The sequence below is a fragment of the Archocentrus centrarchus genome, chromosome 6 (assembly GCF_007364275.1).
Source record: "Archocentrus centrarchus isolate MPI-CPG fArcCen1 chromosome 6, fArcCen1, whole genome shotgun sequence".
NCBI classification, from domain to species: Eukaryota; Metazoa; Chordata; class Actinopteri; order Cichliformes; family Cichlidae; genus Archocentrus; species Archocentrus centrarchus.
Genome location: NC_044351.1, coordinates 6,482,516 through 6,498,271, shown reverse-complemented (window position 1 = coordinate 6,498,271; position 15,756 = coordinate 6,482,516). Strand labels below are relative to the sequence as shown.

Below are 15,756 nucleotides of genomic sequence, written 5' to 3'. Positions count from 1 at the left end.
TGTCTCTCTGTGTTAGCTCTGTGACAAACTGGTGACTTGTCCAGTGTGTACCCCACCTCTCGCCTTATGGCAGCTGGGATAGGCTCTAGCTGGCCTATCCACCCATAACTCTGAATTTGAGAAGTGGAAGAAAATCGATGGGTGGATGTGTCAGATTTTTCAGACTTGGATTTTCTTCTACTTTTTTTTGCCTTGGAGGTGCAGGCTTCTCTCTTGCAACATCATTTCTTTTTCTGCTTCACCTGGAGGTAATCAGTTTTCCTTATATAGCCAATAGTCTGTTAGGTCAGAATGATTCTGATTTACTAAGATAAGATAGTAATAACAATATAGACTGATGCGGACATCTCATAAATCCAATGATAATTATGCAAATGCGCTTGTTTTTTGTACAGGCTATGGACATCTCCACACACATATTAGTAAATGAGGGATAATAAACATATGCTTGTCCTTTGCTTTTGAAGTTATAAAAATGCTAAGACTACAAAATGGCAAGTTTTTTTTCTCATTTTCCAGCACTATTTTTTTCTTCTCCATGTGTTTTTAATGATTAAAATTTTCCTCTGTTGGTTGGTTTTTGTGTTCAGAGAGAAGCTGTGGTCATGACATGCAGCCAGTGACTTTGTCTGAAGTTAAGCAGAGCGGTCCGGGTCGAGTTCACCATGTTAATGTCCAGCTGAGGGCCTATGAACCTTGCAGATTCCATGAGGCACTCAAGCTCTACTGCAGCAATTGTACATCAATGTAGGCATATACATTACATCCCCATAACTTGCACTATATTGCCAGAAATATTCGCTTGTGTGCCTTCACACACATATGAACTTGAGTGACATCTTATTCTTAATCCAACTCCTGAAAAACAACCCCACACCATAATACCCTCAACAAAACTTTACACTTGGCATAGCGTAATCAGAAAAGTACTGTTTTGGTAACCCCCAAACCCAGACTCATCCGTTGGATTTCCAGATGGAGAGACGCTATTTGCCACTCCAGAGTACACATCTACACTGCTCTAAAGTTCAGTGGCGGCATGCTTTACACAATTGCATCCAACGCTGTGTTCCCAATCACTTCCACTTTGATTGAACTTGTTGCACAGGTGGCATCCTATGATGGTATCATGCTGGAATGCATTGACCTCCTGAGAGCGACCCATTCTTTCACAAATGTTAGTAGAAGCAGTCTGTCTGCCTAGGTGCTTGGTTTTATAAACCTGTGGACATGGAAGGGATTGAAACATATAAATTCAGTTAACTGGATGTGTGAGTGAATACCTTTGCCAATATAGTGGATGTGAATAAAGCATATCAGTGTAAAACAGCACAATCACATCACCAGATCTCATTTGGAGATGTTCCAGTGTAGATTTTGTTTTGATCTGAGCAGGTCAGTAAATAGGTGTAAGATATGCACCCTGTGATCTCAGGCAGGATGTCCCAGATGATGAGCTGGTGGCAAGTATCTTCCGTGATGCATCAAAGGACTCTGGACCCATCAATGTCCCGCCATGGGCACTCTCTGGACAGATCAAACTACAAAGAGACTCCCCAGACTCCTCAAACCAAGCTCTAACTGTTCACCTGCTTACTCAGCTCATGTCTGAGGGCAAAACCAAGGATGTCATCTTGCTCATGGGTAACAATCATCAAATATTAACAAGTATAAAACTTAAGATCTAAAAAACATTTCACAGGCAATATCAAGATTATCAACCAAGAATCCTTCCTATCATCAAACCCACAAAAAATATCTTACAGATTCAACTCTGGAGGAAACCTGCCAACTCATGGCCAGCTACCAGAACATCATCCCTGTGAGGTCATCAGAAGGTCACCTGGCTCTGCTCGACCTGTCTGCACCTTTTCTCTTCAGAGATAGGAAGCGATACTATGGGTCAGAGATAAACCTCACACACTTAGAGTACAAATAGCTAGCTGGGGGAATAAACGAGAGGATGACTAGGCATATTACTTTTCCACCTATACTAACAACCCCTGATTATTTTTGTTCCTAATAGTTGTGTGTGTGTTGTTTTTTTTTTGTTTGTTTTTTTTTTTAAAAGAGCAGCACAGTGGCGCAGTGGAGTTTGCATGTTCTCCCTGTGTTTGTGTGGGTTTTCTCAGGGTACTCTGGTTTCCTCCCACAGTCCAAAGACATGCAGTTACTGGAGTAAGGTTAATTGGTTACTCTAAATTGCCCATAGGTGTGAATTGAGTGTGAATGGTTGTCTGTCTCTCTGTGTTGGCCCTGCGACAGGCTGGCAGGCTCCTCTTGTTAGTCTTTTTATTTTATCGATTTATTTATTTTACTATTTGCATAAATGTTCATGTATTTTTTGCAATGCCAAACCTGACAGTCTGGGAGGGGCCGATTACTGAAGGGAGGGATAAAGAAGTAGGAGGAGGAAAGGAAACGACAAAACGGTGGATTGGAAAAAAGGAAAAAAAAAGGTCAAAGCACAAAAGCTCGTCTGTTGTTTAAAGGTGATATGATGGTGCTTGTATGAGCATGACTTTGTGAAATTTAGAGTGCTATTAAAATTGAGTGGACAGATATGACAGGATAACCCAATTGCTGGTCAACAGTCCTCCTCCACACCTCGAGTCATTTTAAAGGATGTGTTAGAATTTGTATGACCCTGCCCATCTAAATGAAGGACACAAAGTGACTGTTATTTCTTGTCATTTTTTGTTTATCTTTAAAATAATTACATATTTTAATAGCATTCTCAAAAATAATTGTCATGACAAATATAGAAGGTCTGGGTTTGATTCTACCTTGGCCTCTCTGTGTGGAGTTTGCATATTCCCGCTGTGTCTGCGTGGGTTTCCTTCAGGTACTCCAGTTTCCTCCCAGAGTCCAAAGACATGCAGTTACTGGGGTTAGGTTAATTCAGGGGTGGGCAATTCCAGGCCTCGAGGCCCGGTGACCTGCAGGTTTTAGATGTGTCCCTGAGAACTTGACTGCATCCTGAGGAGGTAATTCAGCCATTTTATTCAGGTGTGTTGGATCAGGGACACATCTAAAATCTGCAGAACACCGGCCCTCAAGGCCTGGAATTGCCCACCACTGGGTTAACTGGTCACTCTAAATTGCCCATAGGTGTGAATGTGAGTGTGAATGGTTGTCTGTCTCTCTGTGTTGGGCCTGCGACAGGCTGGCAACCTGTACAGGGTGTACCCTGCCTCTCACCCTATGACAGCTGGGATAGGCTCCAGCGCCCCCCCGTGACCCTGAGCAGCAGGAGAGAATGGATGGATGGAGCTTGTCATTTGATTTTGCATCTTTGCCTCATACTGGCAAAGATGTAGACTGAAATTACTAAGCTAATGTTTTAAAATTTGAACAGAAGTCAGCAAAAGAAAAACTGTGAGAATGTGGCACACACGCCTTCTATAATAGCTGTGTGGAGAAAGAGATAGTATGGTTAGTTTTGTGTATCTCTCTGCTATTGTTGCATCATTTTTATATTCATAAAAACTTGTTACTCTTCGTAAACATACCCTAAAAATCTTTTTTGACTTTCAAACTCTATTCTGAGTGAACCGCTGTGTTTGCTCTGAAACAACGCGTCTGATCTTTGGCAGCCTAACTTGACAATGTACAAGTCCTCCATCTGTTAATGTCGTGATGCCAAAGACTACTGGTTGACTATTGTGGCAGGTGTCACTCATTATAGTTTGTCCTGTTTGTGTTGGCATGTGCTGCTGCTCTAGGTGTAAGCGGTGCTCCAAGGCTGTAGTGAGGGAGCTGAGTGCTGAAGGAGTCGAGGTGATGGATGAGAAAATTGTTGCTGAAGGTGAGACAGACCTTGGTTTGAATTTTAAGACTGTCAGAGGAAATGGTTTAGGTGGAGAAGAGATAGAAAGCAACTCAAACGAAATGCAAAATTGCCAGTACTCCATATTTGTAGGGTCTTGTGGGTCTGGGTATTGTGGTGAGTGCTTGATTTATAGAAGAGAGCTTTGTAGTAAAAATTAATACATTTTGATTCTTGTTTTCATAACTGTTTTATAACTGAAGCCAAAAATCATAAAAATTTGACTAAGTTCCCAGCAGTACAACTGACAACAAAGCCCAAATGGATAATGTGGGAACTTTAATGTGATTGTGGCAAACTTATCTCTTTATATATCAAATGTCAACAATAAGGACTTGTCAGGCTGCAGTTGATGCCAGTGTTTGCACATATGTTTCTGTTTGCTGTAATTGGAAGCTGAACATCTTTGTGTTTAGAGTGTTGATTGAACAAAACAAGACATTTGAAAATTCCCCCTTAGACTCTTGCTTAGACTCTTGGGAAATTTCTTGAACATTTTTGGTATCAATATTAAAAAAGATTGCCATTAGGTGCATCCCTCTTTTAGGATATAGCTAATTAAGTTCTTGTCCTTGAATGCATCAGGAACAGGTTCAAAACTTGTCACATTACATTAACAAACAAACTTGTGTTTGTGTCTTTTCCTCACTTATTGAGTTTCCTCAGCAGGTTGTAAAAGTTCATGGTTGACCTCTGTGGAGGTCAGGTTGAGCTGCTCTGAAATAAATCACCGTGTTTCTGCCTCACTGGTATGTAGCTCTTGGCATTCAGCTGCTGCAGTTCGTCTTGCTGGTGAAACTGGAGCTTCAGGATGCCACCGATACACTGGATGTCTGGCTGTGGAGACACGCTGTGAGTTTGAGACTCCCGTCTATTAGTATCAAATGAGATTAGAAAAAGGGAGAAAAAACTGAATTTATTATATACTGCTCAAAAAATGAAAGGAACACTTTTTCATTAGATTAAGCATCAAGTCGGTTAAAGTTCTGGGATTTTGATCTGGCCGGTTAAGTAGCAGAGGGGGTTGTTGTTCTGAATGTTTTTTCCACTAGTTTTGCATTTGGCTGGGGTCAGTGTAACTACTGGTAGTATGAGATTATTCCTGAACCCTTCAGAGGTTGCACAGGTAGTCCAACTCTTCCAAGATGGTAAATCAATACATGCCATTGCCAGGTTTGCTGTGTCTCCCTGCCTGTTGAGGTGTATGCATCTCAAGAGCATGGAGGAGATTCCAGGAGACAGGCAGTTACAGAAGAGGCCAATGATTTGAATGTCTCTGGCTGAACAATTGAAACAGACTTCATGAGGGTGGTCTAAGGGCTAGATGTCCTCTAGTGGGCCCCATGCTTATTGGCATTGGCAGGTCCACCACTGGCTCTTTATGCTTTTCACAGATGAGAGCAGATGTGACAGACGTGAAAAGGGTCTGGAGAAGCTGTAGAGAACCTTATGCTGCCTGTAACATTGTTCAGCATGACTGGTGGGTCAGTGATTGTCTGCAGAAGCATGGATAGACGCACACACCTCAACAGGCTAGGCAGCAGCACCCTGACTGCTATTAGGTATCAGGATGAAATCCTTAGACCTATTGTCAGACCCTACGCTGTTGCAGTGGGTCCTGGGTTCCCCCTGGTGCACGTCAATGCCCAGCCTCATGCCCTGACATTGTCAGGTATACATGGGGGTATGCATGGGCGCCATACAAACTACTGAGTGTCATTTTGAGTTGATGTGGTGACATTTCTGCAAAATGGCCCACCCTGCTGTCATTTTTTTCACTTGTGTCTTTGAATTCAGCCCTTTGTAAGATGATTATTTTTATTTCTATTAAATGATGTGGCATTCTTTCATTCCTAAAATGTTACCTAGCCCATATCAGTATCCAGTATGATTTTTTTCCCTTTGAGATCTGATGTGTTTTCAAAGTGTTCCTTTAATTTTTTTGAGCAGTATATCACAGTTGTCTTGAAAAATGTTGCCTTGTTTGATTTTTTTTTTCTTTTTTTTTTTTGCTAAAAGAATGTATGGTTTAAAATGTATATAGTTTGGTATTTTTGGATGTTATGCAAAAAAAATTTTTGTTGAAATTTCTGAATTTGTAAAAGCTTTATTTTTACAGTATTTGTACATATGGATAGGCCATCCATCTGATGAAATATAGTGAGAAGCCTGCTAACAGGTCAGAGTGAACAAATCAGGGAAATACTGAAAAGTCAGAACATTCCTGAACCAAGAATGTGGATTCAAGTAGACATTACATTGTTTGCTTTTCAAAGCAAATAAATAAATAAATAACAGGACAAAACTGACTGAAAGTAAGTTTTTTTTCATAATGTCTGTGTGCTTTGTAGATGTGATGAATGAATGTTATATAAGCTTTAAGTTATAAGTTTGTTTACTTTCTTCTTTCATTAGGAGTTGTTCTTCAGTGTGTCTGCAGAGGATGCTGCAGCCAATCAGGAAGCTCAGAACAGCATCCGTCAAACTATGGACTCCCTCTGTCCACCAGGTGGAAGCATGGGTATGTCCTTCAAACCCATAGACCAGGGGTCGGCAACCCACGGCTCTGGAGCCGCATGCGGCTCATGCAGGCTTAATCTGCAGCTCTGTGCGGCTCGCGGAAGTAAATTATAAGTATCCAATTGAAGTGCATTTTATTTTTGTCAGTTTGGTTTTTGTTGTAGTTTTAAATTGGAACATTATTGTGATCTTGAAATATTAAAATAAAATCATTTTATTTATCTATTTATTTATTTTCGTTTCTCAATATATGCGTCACTCGCGGTAGCCGCTACCGGCTTCCACTGGTATTTGCGGCTCTAACTGTTTTGTTTTCCGTGGAAACTGGGTTCAAATGGCTCTTTCCGGATTACAGGTTGCCGACCCCTGCCATAGACCCATGTACGTAAAAGACTGACATAGCCTCTTGGTCTGAGAAGTTAAGACAAACGTACAAGAGCGTCAGACCTGCATTTATTTATTTTAAGGCCAATATGTGGCAACTCCTCTGGTCACATAAAAAAACTCTGGTTGTATAGACAATGAGAAAGTGCCTTTCAGCTTTCTTGATGTGTAATTTTAGTAAATGCCTTTCTAATGAGCTGAGTAATCTTAGCTTTTTAAGTAATCTTAGTTGCTTCTTTCGAGTCTTATTGAAGTCCAGTTTCAATAAGAGCTAGATGTAAACTGCAAAACACACCTGAAAATGTGACCTTACTTACATCCATCATTTATAAAGAGTGTATGGTCAAAATCTCAAAGACTTAAAACTGAACAGATGAACTTAGACTGGTCCTTCAGTTTCAATAACAGCTTAAAAAGAATAGTGTTACTAACAGAAAGAGAATGACTTTATATTTAAATTGTGTAATGAACTGGACTGAAACCTTAAAAAAATAGATCATGCAGACAGAAGTGAGAGACTGATATCTTTAAAGCCATTAATTTGGCTTTTTAATGTGGCTGAGTTCACACCTCTGTGGTAAAGTAAACAGTATGTTGTAACTCAGTGAAGTATCTCTGCTGTGGCTGTCAGAGAGCCATCTATCAGTGAAGCTGATCTTAGATCAGATTAGTAACGGTTAAACTGGAAACATTAAAGCAATTTTTCTTTAAATTGAAATCACTCATTTTTATCCAGTCATGGCAAAAATAATGAAATTCTCCATTAAAAATTAATAAAGTGAGTTTGCTATTCCATCAATAGACTCAATTTTTACAGAATAACTATTTAAACTATTGAATAGTCATAAACTGAACTATCAGAAGCTATAGCAAAAAAATGTTTTTATTAAATAAAAAAAACCTGACCTGAGTGCAGCTCCACCCCCCGGGGTCTGCTGCTGTCTCAGTCACTAACACACTGGTTAGTCAGTAAACTCTGTCTGAGCTGTTTCTCCATATTTTCATCTTCACTTTCTGCATTTTGTCCATCAGGCTGCAGCTGAATAATTAGATTTTATAGATCAAACTTAAAATTAGGAATCAGCTTCATCTGATAAAAATTCAAGTTGTGATGATGACAGCAGACAGAAAGAAATTATCTTTCATAACAAACTTTTATTCTGTCTATGGTGATGTCAGAGTGGACCAAGCTTATTATAATGACTTGTCATGCTCCACACTGACAGGTATAATCCTCAATCCATCAGATTAAAATGGAGGCTCCGCTCTTTATTTACCCGTTGCCATGGTGAATCCTGGTATCGGCGCTCCATTGAGGATGGCTTTCCTTCCTTACTCACGCACACGCTAACTCAGGGTGAATATACTCAAAGTTGATTGAACTAACTCTGATCAGCTGTTCTGCAACAGGAAACTCAAAGTTGCCGATCTCAGAGTTGATCAACTCAGAGTCTGTTTTTAAACTCAGAGTTTGTTCATCCTGCTTCCTGAAAATAGGGCCCAGGTCTGTATTCCTAGATGTTTTTTTCATGTCTGCCTGTTTGTCCTCAGGTCAGCGTCCATGGCTTGACTTATGTCTGATGGCATATCAAGCAGAGGATGATGATGGACAGACCAAGACCTGCTATCAGGTCTGCCACACCACTGTTATCAAACCCTCATCCACATGATCCAACCCCAACCGGAACCACCTAAAGGAAAAAAATCTGATTCTACTCATTGTTTTGATCTTTTTATTTCTATTCATTATGTAAATACAAATAAACATAAAATGTTGTTGCCAAAATGAATGAAAGTATTTTGATGGCTTTTCATAATAAAAGACAAAACAATTACTTTTATTAGATTAGGTCCCTCATATTACTGTTTTTCTTTTATTTGTTTATTTCTGTTATTATTTACACAAGGGCATGTGTAATATGATTTTGCCAGAGCTGACAGGTAGGCAAAAAAGAGCAAGAAAGAAAAAAGGAAAAGGGGGAGAAAAATTTAGAAAAGACAGAAGTAAGGAGAGAGCACAGGTAGAAACATACAGTGGTTCACCAACTGCCGCACCTGTTAAAAAATACATAAAAGAAACACAGTGCCTGAAAGAAAAAAAAAAAAAGAAACAACACAGATAAGGGCAATACGGTGATGTGATGGTTAGCAGTGCTACCTCACAGCGAGAAGGTCTGGGTTCTGATCCACCTCGGCCAGTTTGCATGTTCTCCCTGTATTTGTGTGGGTTTTCTCTGGGTTCTCCAGTTTTCTTACAAAGTCCAAAGACATGCAGTTAGATGGGTTAGGTTAATTGGTGACTCTAAATTGCCCATAGGTGTGAAGGTGAGTGTGTCTCACCCTATATGTATTGTGATGTGTCATGAGCCATAATGACTACAGTGTAATTAAAAACGATGGGCATATGTTACTGCACAGTAAGCAGAGCCATGTGACCCCATTGTGCCCCATGCAGTACATGTACGTCAACTCTGAGTCAGTTACCATGGTAACAGACTGTGAACCTAACCTGCTCGCTGGCAGGTTTTATCCAAAAACTGTCTTTCTGACTCCCCACCTGAACCACCTGTGGGACACTCATTTCTAATTCAGAAGTTGCTGTCAAAGCACAGAGAATTCATTTACAGACTTTTATGTTTTTACAAGCACTGAAATTCCAGTTAGATGCCAGTTCATTATTTTTGTACATAACATGAGTGCATTTACAGTCATTCCATCATCAACAGGCTATAAGGACGGAGACAGCAATTATGTCATGGATTTATAATTAGCGCAGATGCAACTGTCAGTACCTCTGAAGCATTTACTGTAGTTACTGTAGCATCACTGTTTAAATCACGCTGATCTGTACAAAGCTTTAGACACAACACACTGATCAGTGATCAATCATTCGTCATGTTGTAAAAGGTCACTGATGGAAAAATGTCTGGATCTTGGAGATGATGTGAATGTTTGAGTTGAAATGAGGCTAAAGTGATTTTAAGACGTGAAAAGTAAATTAAATGGATTTAAAGTGACTTAGATGTTGCCAACACTATGAAAATTATGGTGTCTGAAATTCAGAGTATGAATATCACATATTTTCCTCGTAAATGAGTGATCATAGGCTCTATAACAATGAGCAAAACTGTTTCTGAGGTCCACTTGCACAGCAGAAGGATCCAAACAGATCAGGATCACAGGTTCAGACCAGATAAGGCCCAGATCCAATTCAGGCTCCAGGCATTTCCCAGCTCATCCAGTCTGGATCTGTTCACAATGGCTTCATTTTCCTGACACGATCTGCATTCTTTAATTAAAATGGCTCATCCTTCCAAACATGTACTGAAATATTTTCAATCTATAAAGCTGAGGACATTTTTTATAGCATGTTCGCCTTATTGGTAAAACTTTACATTCATTACAGACTTGGAAAGCTACCCTGCATGTTTTCAGCTAAAATGAAACTATGACCTATGACTGACCTCTAATCTTAGATCAGATTAGAAACCATTAAACTGAGAAGCATTAAAGCAATTCAGGCTCCAGTTCAGTTTAATAATTACTTAGTAATTTTTAATCTATTAATGAAATAGCAGCCTCACTTCATTCATATTTAATAGAGAATCTCATTAATTTTGCCATGCCTGGATAAAAAAGAGTAATGAGATTTAGAGAAAAACTGTTTTAATGTTTCCCAGTTTAACCATTTCTAATCTGATCTAAGATCAGCTTCACTGATTGATGATGGCCCTCTGACAGCCACAGCAGTGATATATCACTGCTGTGGCTGTCAGAGGTCAGAGTTCAGAAATAGTTTTCACTTTTAACTGAAAACTTTCAGGACAGCTTTCCAAGTCTGTAAGGATTGTTAAGTTTTATCAACAAAGAATCTAGATGGTGTTGGGAAAAATTAAGCCATTATGAACAGATGCGGAGTTGATGAGCTGGGACATGACTGTACCCTGAACTGGATTTTGGCCTTATTTGACCTGAATCTGGATCAGTTTTGGATCCCTCCTATTGTGCAAGTGAACCTGGTCACAGGGTTTGCTAATCCGTTATAATTCCGGTCTCAAGTCTTAAAATCATTTCAGCCTATTTTCACTTGAACATTCACATCATCTCCTCAACTGACAAATGATTACTCATTGATCATTGGGTTCTGTGTCTGAAGCTTTATACTGATCAGTCTGAGTTAAACAGTGCTGCAGTAAAACACAATAAATTTTAATGTAAACCTTTATTTAACCAGGCAAACAGATTAAGAACAATTTCTTATTTACTACTGTGGCCTGGCAAAAGGCAAAGCCGTTTGAGGTGAAGGGAATAACGAGAATTAAATAAATATTTCAGAGGAACTGACTGACAGTCCAGCAGCTGCACTGATAAAAATCCATGACGTAATTGCTGTCTCTTTTCACAATAGTGAACATCAAAACAGACAAACATTCCAGTTATGTCATAAAACATTAATTTGAATAATAAACATGAACCAGTAAATAACACACACACACACACACAAAAATTACCTTACCAAAATAGGTAGGTGATAAAACAAAAAAATACTTAAAGGAGAAAAAAAAGTAAATAAATAAATAAAAATCTCATAAATTTCATAAATAATAGAGAACAAAAAAAGGGGTTAGGACAAAAAAAAAGGGGTATACTAAAACGAAAACGGCTAAAGGGCTTAATATATTCTGTGCTACTGTAATTGATGAGTTATGGACAGGGTATGCGCAGCTACAACTAGGATGAGTGGAGATAGCACCACTCATGGGGTGACATCCAGTGTCAAAGACATAACACGATTCAAGAGTGAGGACCAGATTTTTGAGAATGTGGTTTCAGAGCCTTTGAGAGAATACCTAATTTTTTTCTAGTTCATGAAAAACAGGGCATCTTTTATCCAGTGAGAATGTGTGGGTGGGAGAATAAGTCTAGCTAACAGTGTGAGGAAGGCCACAAGGTCAGCAAGATGGGGTGGCAGTAATTGACTTTTGGGGAGGACCCCAAATAAAGCAGTGAGTGGAGAGAGCTGTATTGTGGTCGAGGTGATTCCAGAAAGTAAATTAAAGACAGATTCCCAAAATGGGGATAGAGAGGGACAGGTCCAAAACATATGAGCAAGAGTGGCTGGACTCAAACCACACTTCACACAGCTTGAATCCACGTCAGGAAAGATTCGAGCTAACTTACTTTTGGATCAGTGTACTCTATGGACTACTTCACACTGTATAATTCTATGTCATGCACAAACTGATGAAGAGTGGATGCATTTTAGAATGGTTTGCCACACCTCGTCTTCTGTCTCTGTGTTCAGATCATCAGACCAGGTAGCGCGAAGTTGGTTAAACCCAGGGGTCAAGTTGGAAATCAAAATATTGTATATTTTTGATATTGTACCCTTTGGAGTTGGATTAATTTCTAACTGTCTGTCAACCATAGTGGAAGTGAAGATTATCGGGCAACCAGAGAGACAGTGACGAATAAAGTCTCTGACTTGCAGAAATCTAAAAAAATGGGCACCCGACAGTTGAGCGAATGAGGCAAAAGTTCCATCTAAGTATAGGTCTTTCACAGATAGTAGCACATGGCTTTTCCACACTGCAAAGTCTTATCAATGAGTGAAGGTGGAAATAAGGGGTTAGAATCAAGTGGTGATAAGAGATAAGGTATTCTCTGGCTCCTGACATATTTTATAATTTGAGCCCATATCCTAAGGCAATTCTTGACAATTATGTTGTTAGTATGAGATAGAGTAGATATTGCTGGAGGAAGACCTAAGAGAGAATGCAAAGAAGCAGAGCCGCATTAGGTCTTCTCCTACACAGTTTGGTTTAGGTTGGAATACTGGAATCAAACCATGTGGATAAGTCTTGACATAACCTCTGCCAGAACCTCTGAACAGACAAAACCATATAAGTATGCAAACAGTTCTCAGCACAGTTGCCTGTACTTTGGGTACATATGTTTTAGTGTGTAAGGCCCATTTGGAACATGCTTTCCCCTGTATAATGTGTTGTGAAGTTTTTATCTGGGTTGATGGAAAGATCTCGCTCCCATTTTGCGGTTGGGAGGGAAATTGAGTGATTAATTTTTAACAATAACTTGTACATTTTTTATTTATGGGTACAGAGATTTAGAAATTCTGCTACCATGTAGGCATTTCTAAGTTGAGCTGATTTAAATTAAATCTTGCCCATATGGTTGACTTCAATTGCTGATACTCCAGAAACGTACTGTTGTTAATTCCATATTTTGACATAAGTTATTGAAATGAAATAAAGACTCCAAAAGAGTGCTTGTTCTAGATCCAGCCATGACTTGTCTAACAAGCTTGATTGATCCATTTGAAACAAACTGCAATCTAACGGTTAAGAAGTAGTGATAAAAGTTTGATAGTTCTAGACCAGCATTGTGTTTTGGCTTTTGTAGAGTTTTTAAGCATATTTGTGATGGTTTGTTTTTCCATAAAATTTTTGAATTGTTTGATTCTGGTGAGTTGAACTAAGTAGTTCTTCTTGGTTACTGATTGTTTCTTGTGGCAGCTTTAATTCCAAAATGGGTCTATGAATGCATCCCTCCAAATCTGAGAATTGCATCAGCTTTTTATACTGATTTGTCAGATTTGTGGTTTATAAAATCTGTGTTCAGGAGCTTCTCTGCTAATGGCTCAGCACTGCATGCAGGACAAAGATGACACTTTGCACCATTTTATGGTATTTTTAACCATAAAACTGGAAATAAATAACAAAGCTGCTCTCCATGCATGGGCATGGAAGTATATATTTCCAAATTTACCTGCTATTTGCAAGAAATGGTCATTTGTGAAATGGCTTTCTGGTACCTTTTTATGAAATATAAGTGGTGTTTTGAATTAGACCCCTGAATAAACTTCATTATTAAGAAGCATTTTTACAGTATTTGCTAGCATAGCTGCAGATTTTTCAAAATCTTGTATAAAACAGTTCTTTGGAATCAGGCCCGGTTCTAGCCCACTGTACGGTGGGCAGACTGAAAATGTAGGTGGGCAAGTATATATATATATAATATGACACAAAATATTAGGCTATATTTGTTTGTTTTTTGGGAGTTGAATACAGCCCTAGTAGGCACAAAGATATACATATACCCTCTCCATTTATCTGGGTTTGGGACATCACAAAAAGTACACAGATTTGTGACCTTCTGTGGCTGGAAAATACTTTTTTTTTTTTTTATTCTTTTTGTTTTGTTTTTTTTTAATTATACAACAGAAAGAGAACAGCAACTGCAAAAAATGCAAAATGTGAAAAACTACAGAATCATTCTTCTGGGTTTTTTTGGGCAAACTTTGTGACAAATTAATTCGGGAAGCAGAACATGTGTCCTGAGCCACAGAATATTCCAGCCAAGGTCTAGTGCGGTACCACGCCGGGCTGAATGAGCGGGTATTGGTGAAGGCACGATGGTTAGCTAGTACTGGCTGTGTCGGCCAGGGTTATAATAGTTTTGGATTTTTACATTATTGTTCAGTTTTAGTTAGTTTTTACTTTTTTCTCTAATTCAGTTAGTTTTAATTAGTTTTCAGAGGGGTTTTGCTTGTTTTTTATTAGTTTTTATTTTAGGTTTAATGCTTAGTTTTAGTTTAGTTTCGTTACTTTCAGTATTAGTTTTAGTATTTTCACACTTTGTCAGGTGCAAGATTCAATGCACAAAAGTGACTATTGTGTAATAAAACTCAAGATACCATAAAGAAATATATTCAACAACCAACAGTTCACAAGACAGCAGCACTACATGCTAAATGTGTAATAATTAGGACACACATGAACATCAACAGGGAGAAACAAAGAAAAACATGAACTCCCAAACTCAATAAATTCTACAATAAACTCCCAATAAACGCCACTGTCAGTGCAGTAGATTAACAACAGCTACATGTGGTGTTTGACAAAAACAAACTCTTTGAAGGAGTCAAAGCTCAAATCCAGCTGCATCCTGATGTTCTCCACCACCCGAAGCTACTTCTGTTTTGGAGCTAGCTTGGTTAGATGCTCGCTGATTAGACTTGCAGGGTCTTTGCAGCCTCTGTACACAACCTACGGTAGTGTCGGACCTCATGTCCGCATTTATGCTTGTGTGGCTGTGTGTGTTGTGTGTGTTAATTACCTTGTGGTCGTGTGCTGCGGTGCCAGCTGGGACTTTTTGGTCCTCGCTCTTTGTGTTCAGTTTTTTCGCTGCAAACATATTTGTCCCTGTTTTTCCACTTCCTTCATTTCCTCACGTCCATTCCGACAGCAGTCTCCCTCCAGGAATTTGCTGACATTTGTGAATCCTTATACTGATGCTTTGATTATTATTCCTGATTGTTATTCTCTCACTGATAAAGTAGACGGAAACGCACAAGAACTGAACAGGTTCATCACAGCGTTGTGAGGTAACCCACTCAGGGGGAGATATTTCAGCACGGGCAGCAGCGGGACGGGAGCTGTTGGGGATACCCCAGTGCTAGATTTATTGATAGACGCGATACATGCTCATGGTAAAAAGAAGTAAAAATATTAACATGGAAATTAGAGTGTGACCCTGATTAAGGGAAAAGACGAAACGAGGGGGTGCAGCCCTGAATCAGGCCTCTTTCCCACCAACAGGGTTCCGAAGCCCGTGCCGTAATTTGAACCATGAGGCGGGTTTTCCACCGCCGAAAACGGGTTCAGTTCCGGCCCCGCAAACTAGCTGGTCTCGAACCACAAACGCATGATGAAAGCCTGTGAGAAAGTCAAAGTGTGGAAAATAAAAACTATTGTAGGCGTAGCTTGATGGGAGTACCATTCGCTGCTCGCAGGCGGTATGGGAGATTTTGATTGGGTGGGCAAGAATCAGATTTGGGTGGGCTGAGCCCACCCTTGTCCTATGCTACCGCCGGCCCCGTTTGGAATTATTATTGAATTTCTTTTCTATTCTTTTGTTCTGTACCCCAGACTTTAGCAAAATGGCAGACACATAGTGACAATAAGATGACCAAAAGTACTTTATAATATTTAAATGTAAAACCA

At 39.4% G+C, this 15,756-nt stretch overlaps 1 protein-coding gene across 2 annotated transcripts in view; it reads left to right on the top strand.

Moving 5' to 3' along the window:
• pot1 (protection of telomeres 1 homolog) overlaps positions 1-8,582 on the top strand; it is a 106,252-nt gene extending 97,670 nt beyond the window's left edge. For both annotated transcript variants that reach the window (XM_030732427.1, XM_030732426.1), the window contains 7 exons: positions 591-747; positions 1,436-1,644; positions 1,767-1,902; positions 3,726-3,808; positions 4,587-4,681; positions 6,245-6,350; positions 8,285-8,582. In XM_030732427.1, the coding sequence (XP_030588287.1) occupies positions 591-747; positions 1,436-1,644; positions 1,767-1,902; positions 3,726-3,808; positions 4,587-4,681; positions 6,245-6,350; positions 8,285-8,403 (905 nt within the window). In that variant the 3' untranslated portion in view covers positions 8,404-8,582. The remainder of the gene's footprint in view (positions 1-590; positions 748-1,435; positions 1,645-1,766; positions 1,903-3,725; positions 3,809-4,586; positions 4,682-6,244; positions 6,351-8,284) is intronic.
• The last annotated feature ends 7,174 nt before the right edge of the window (positions 8,583-15,756 follow it).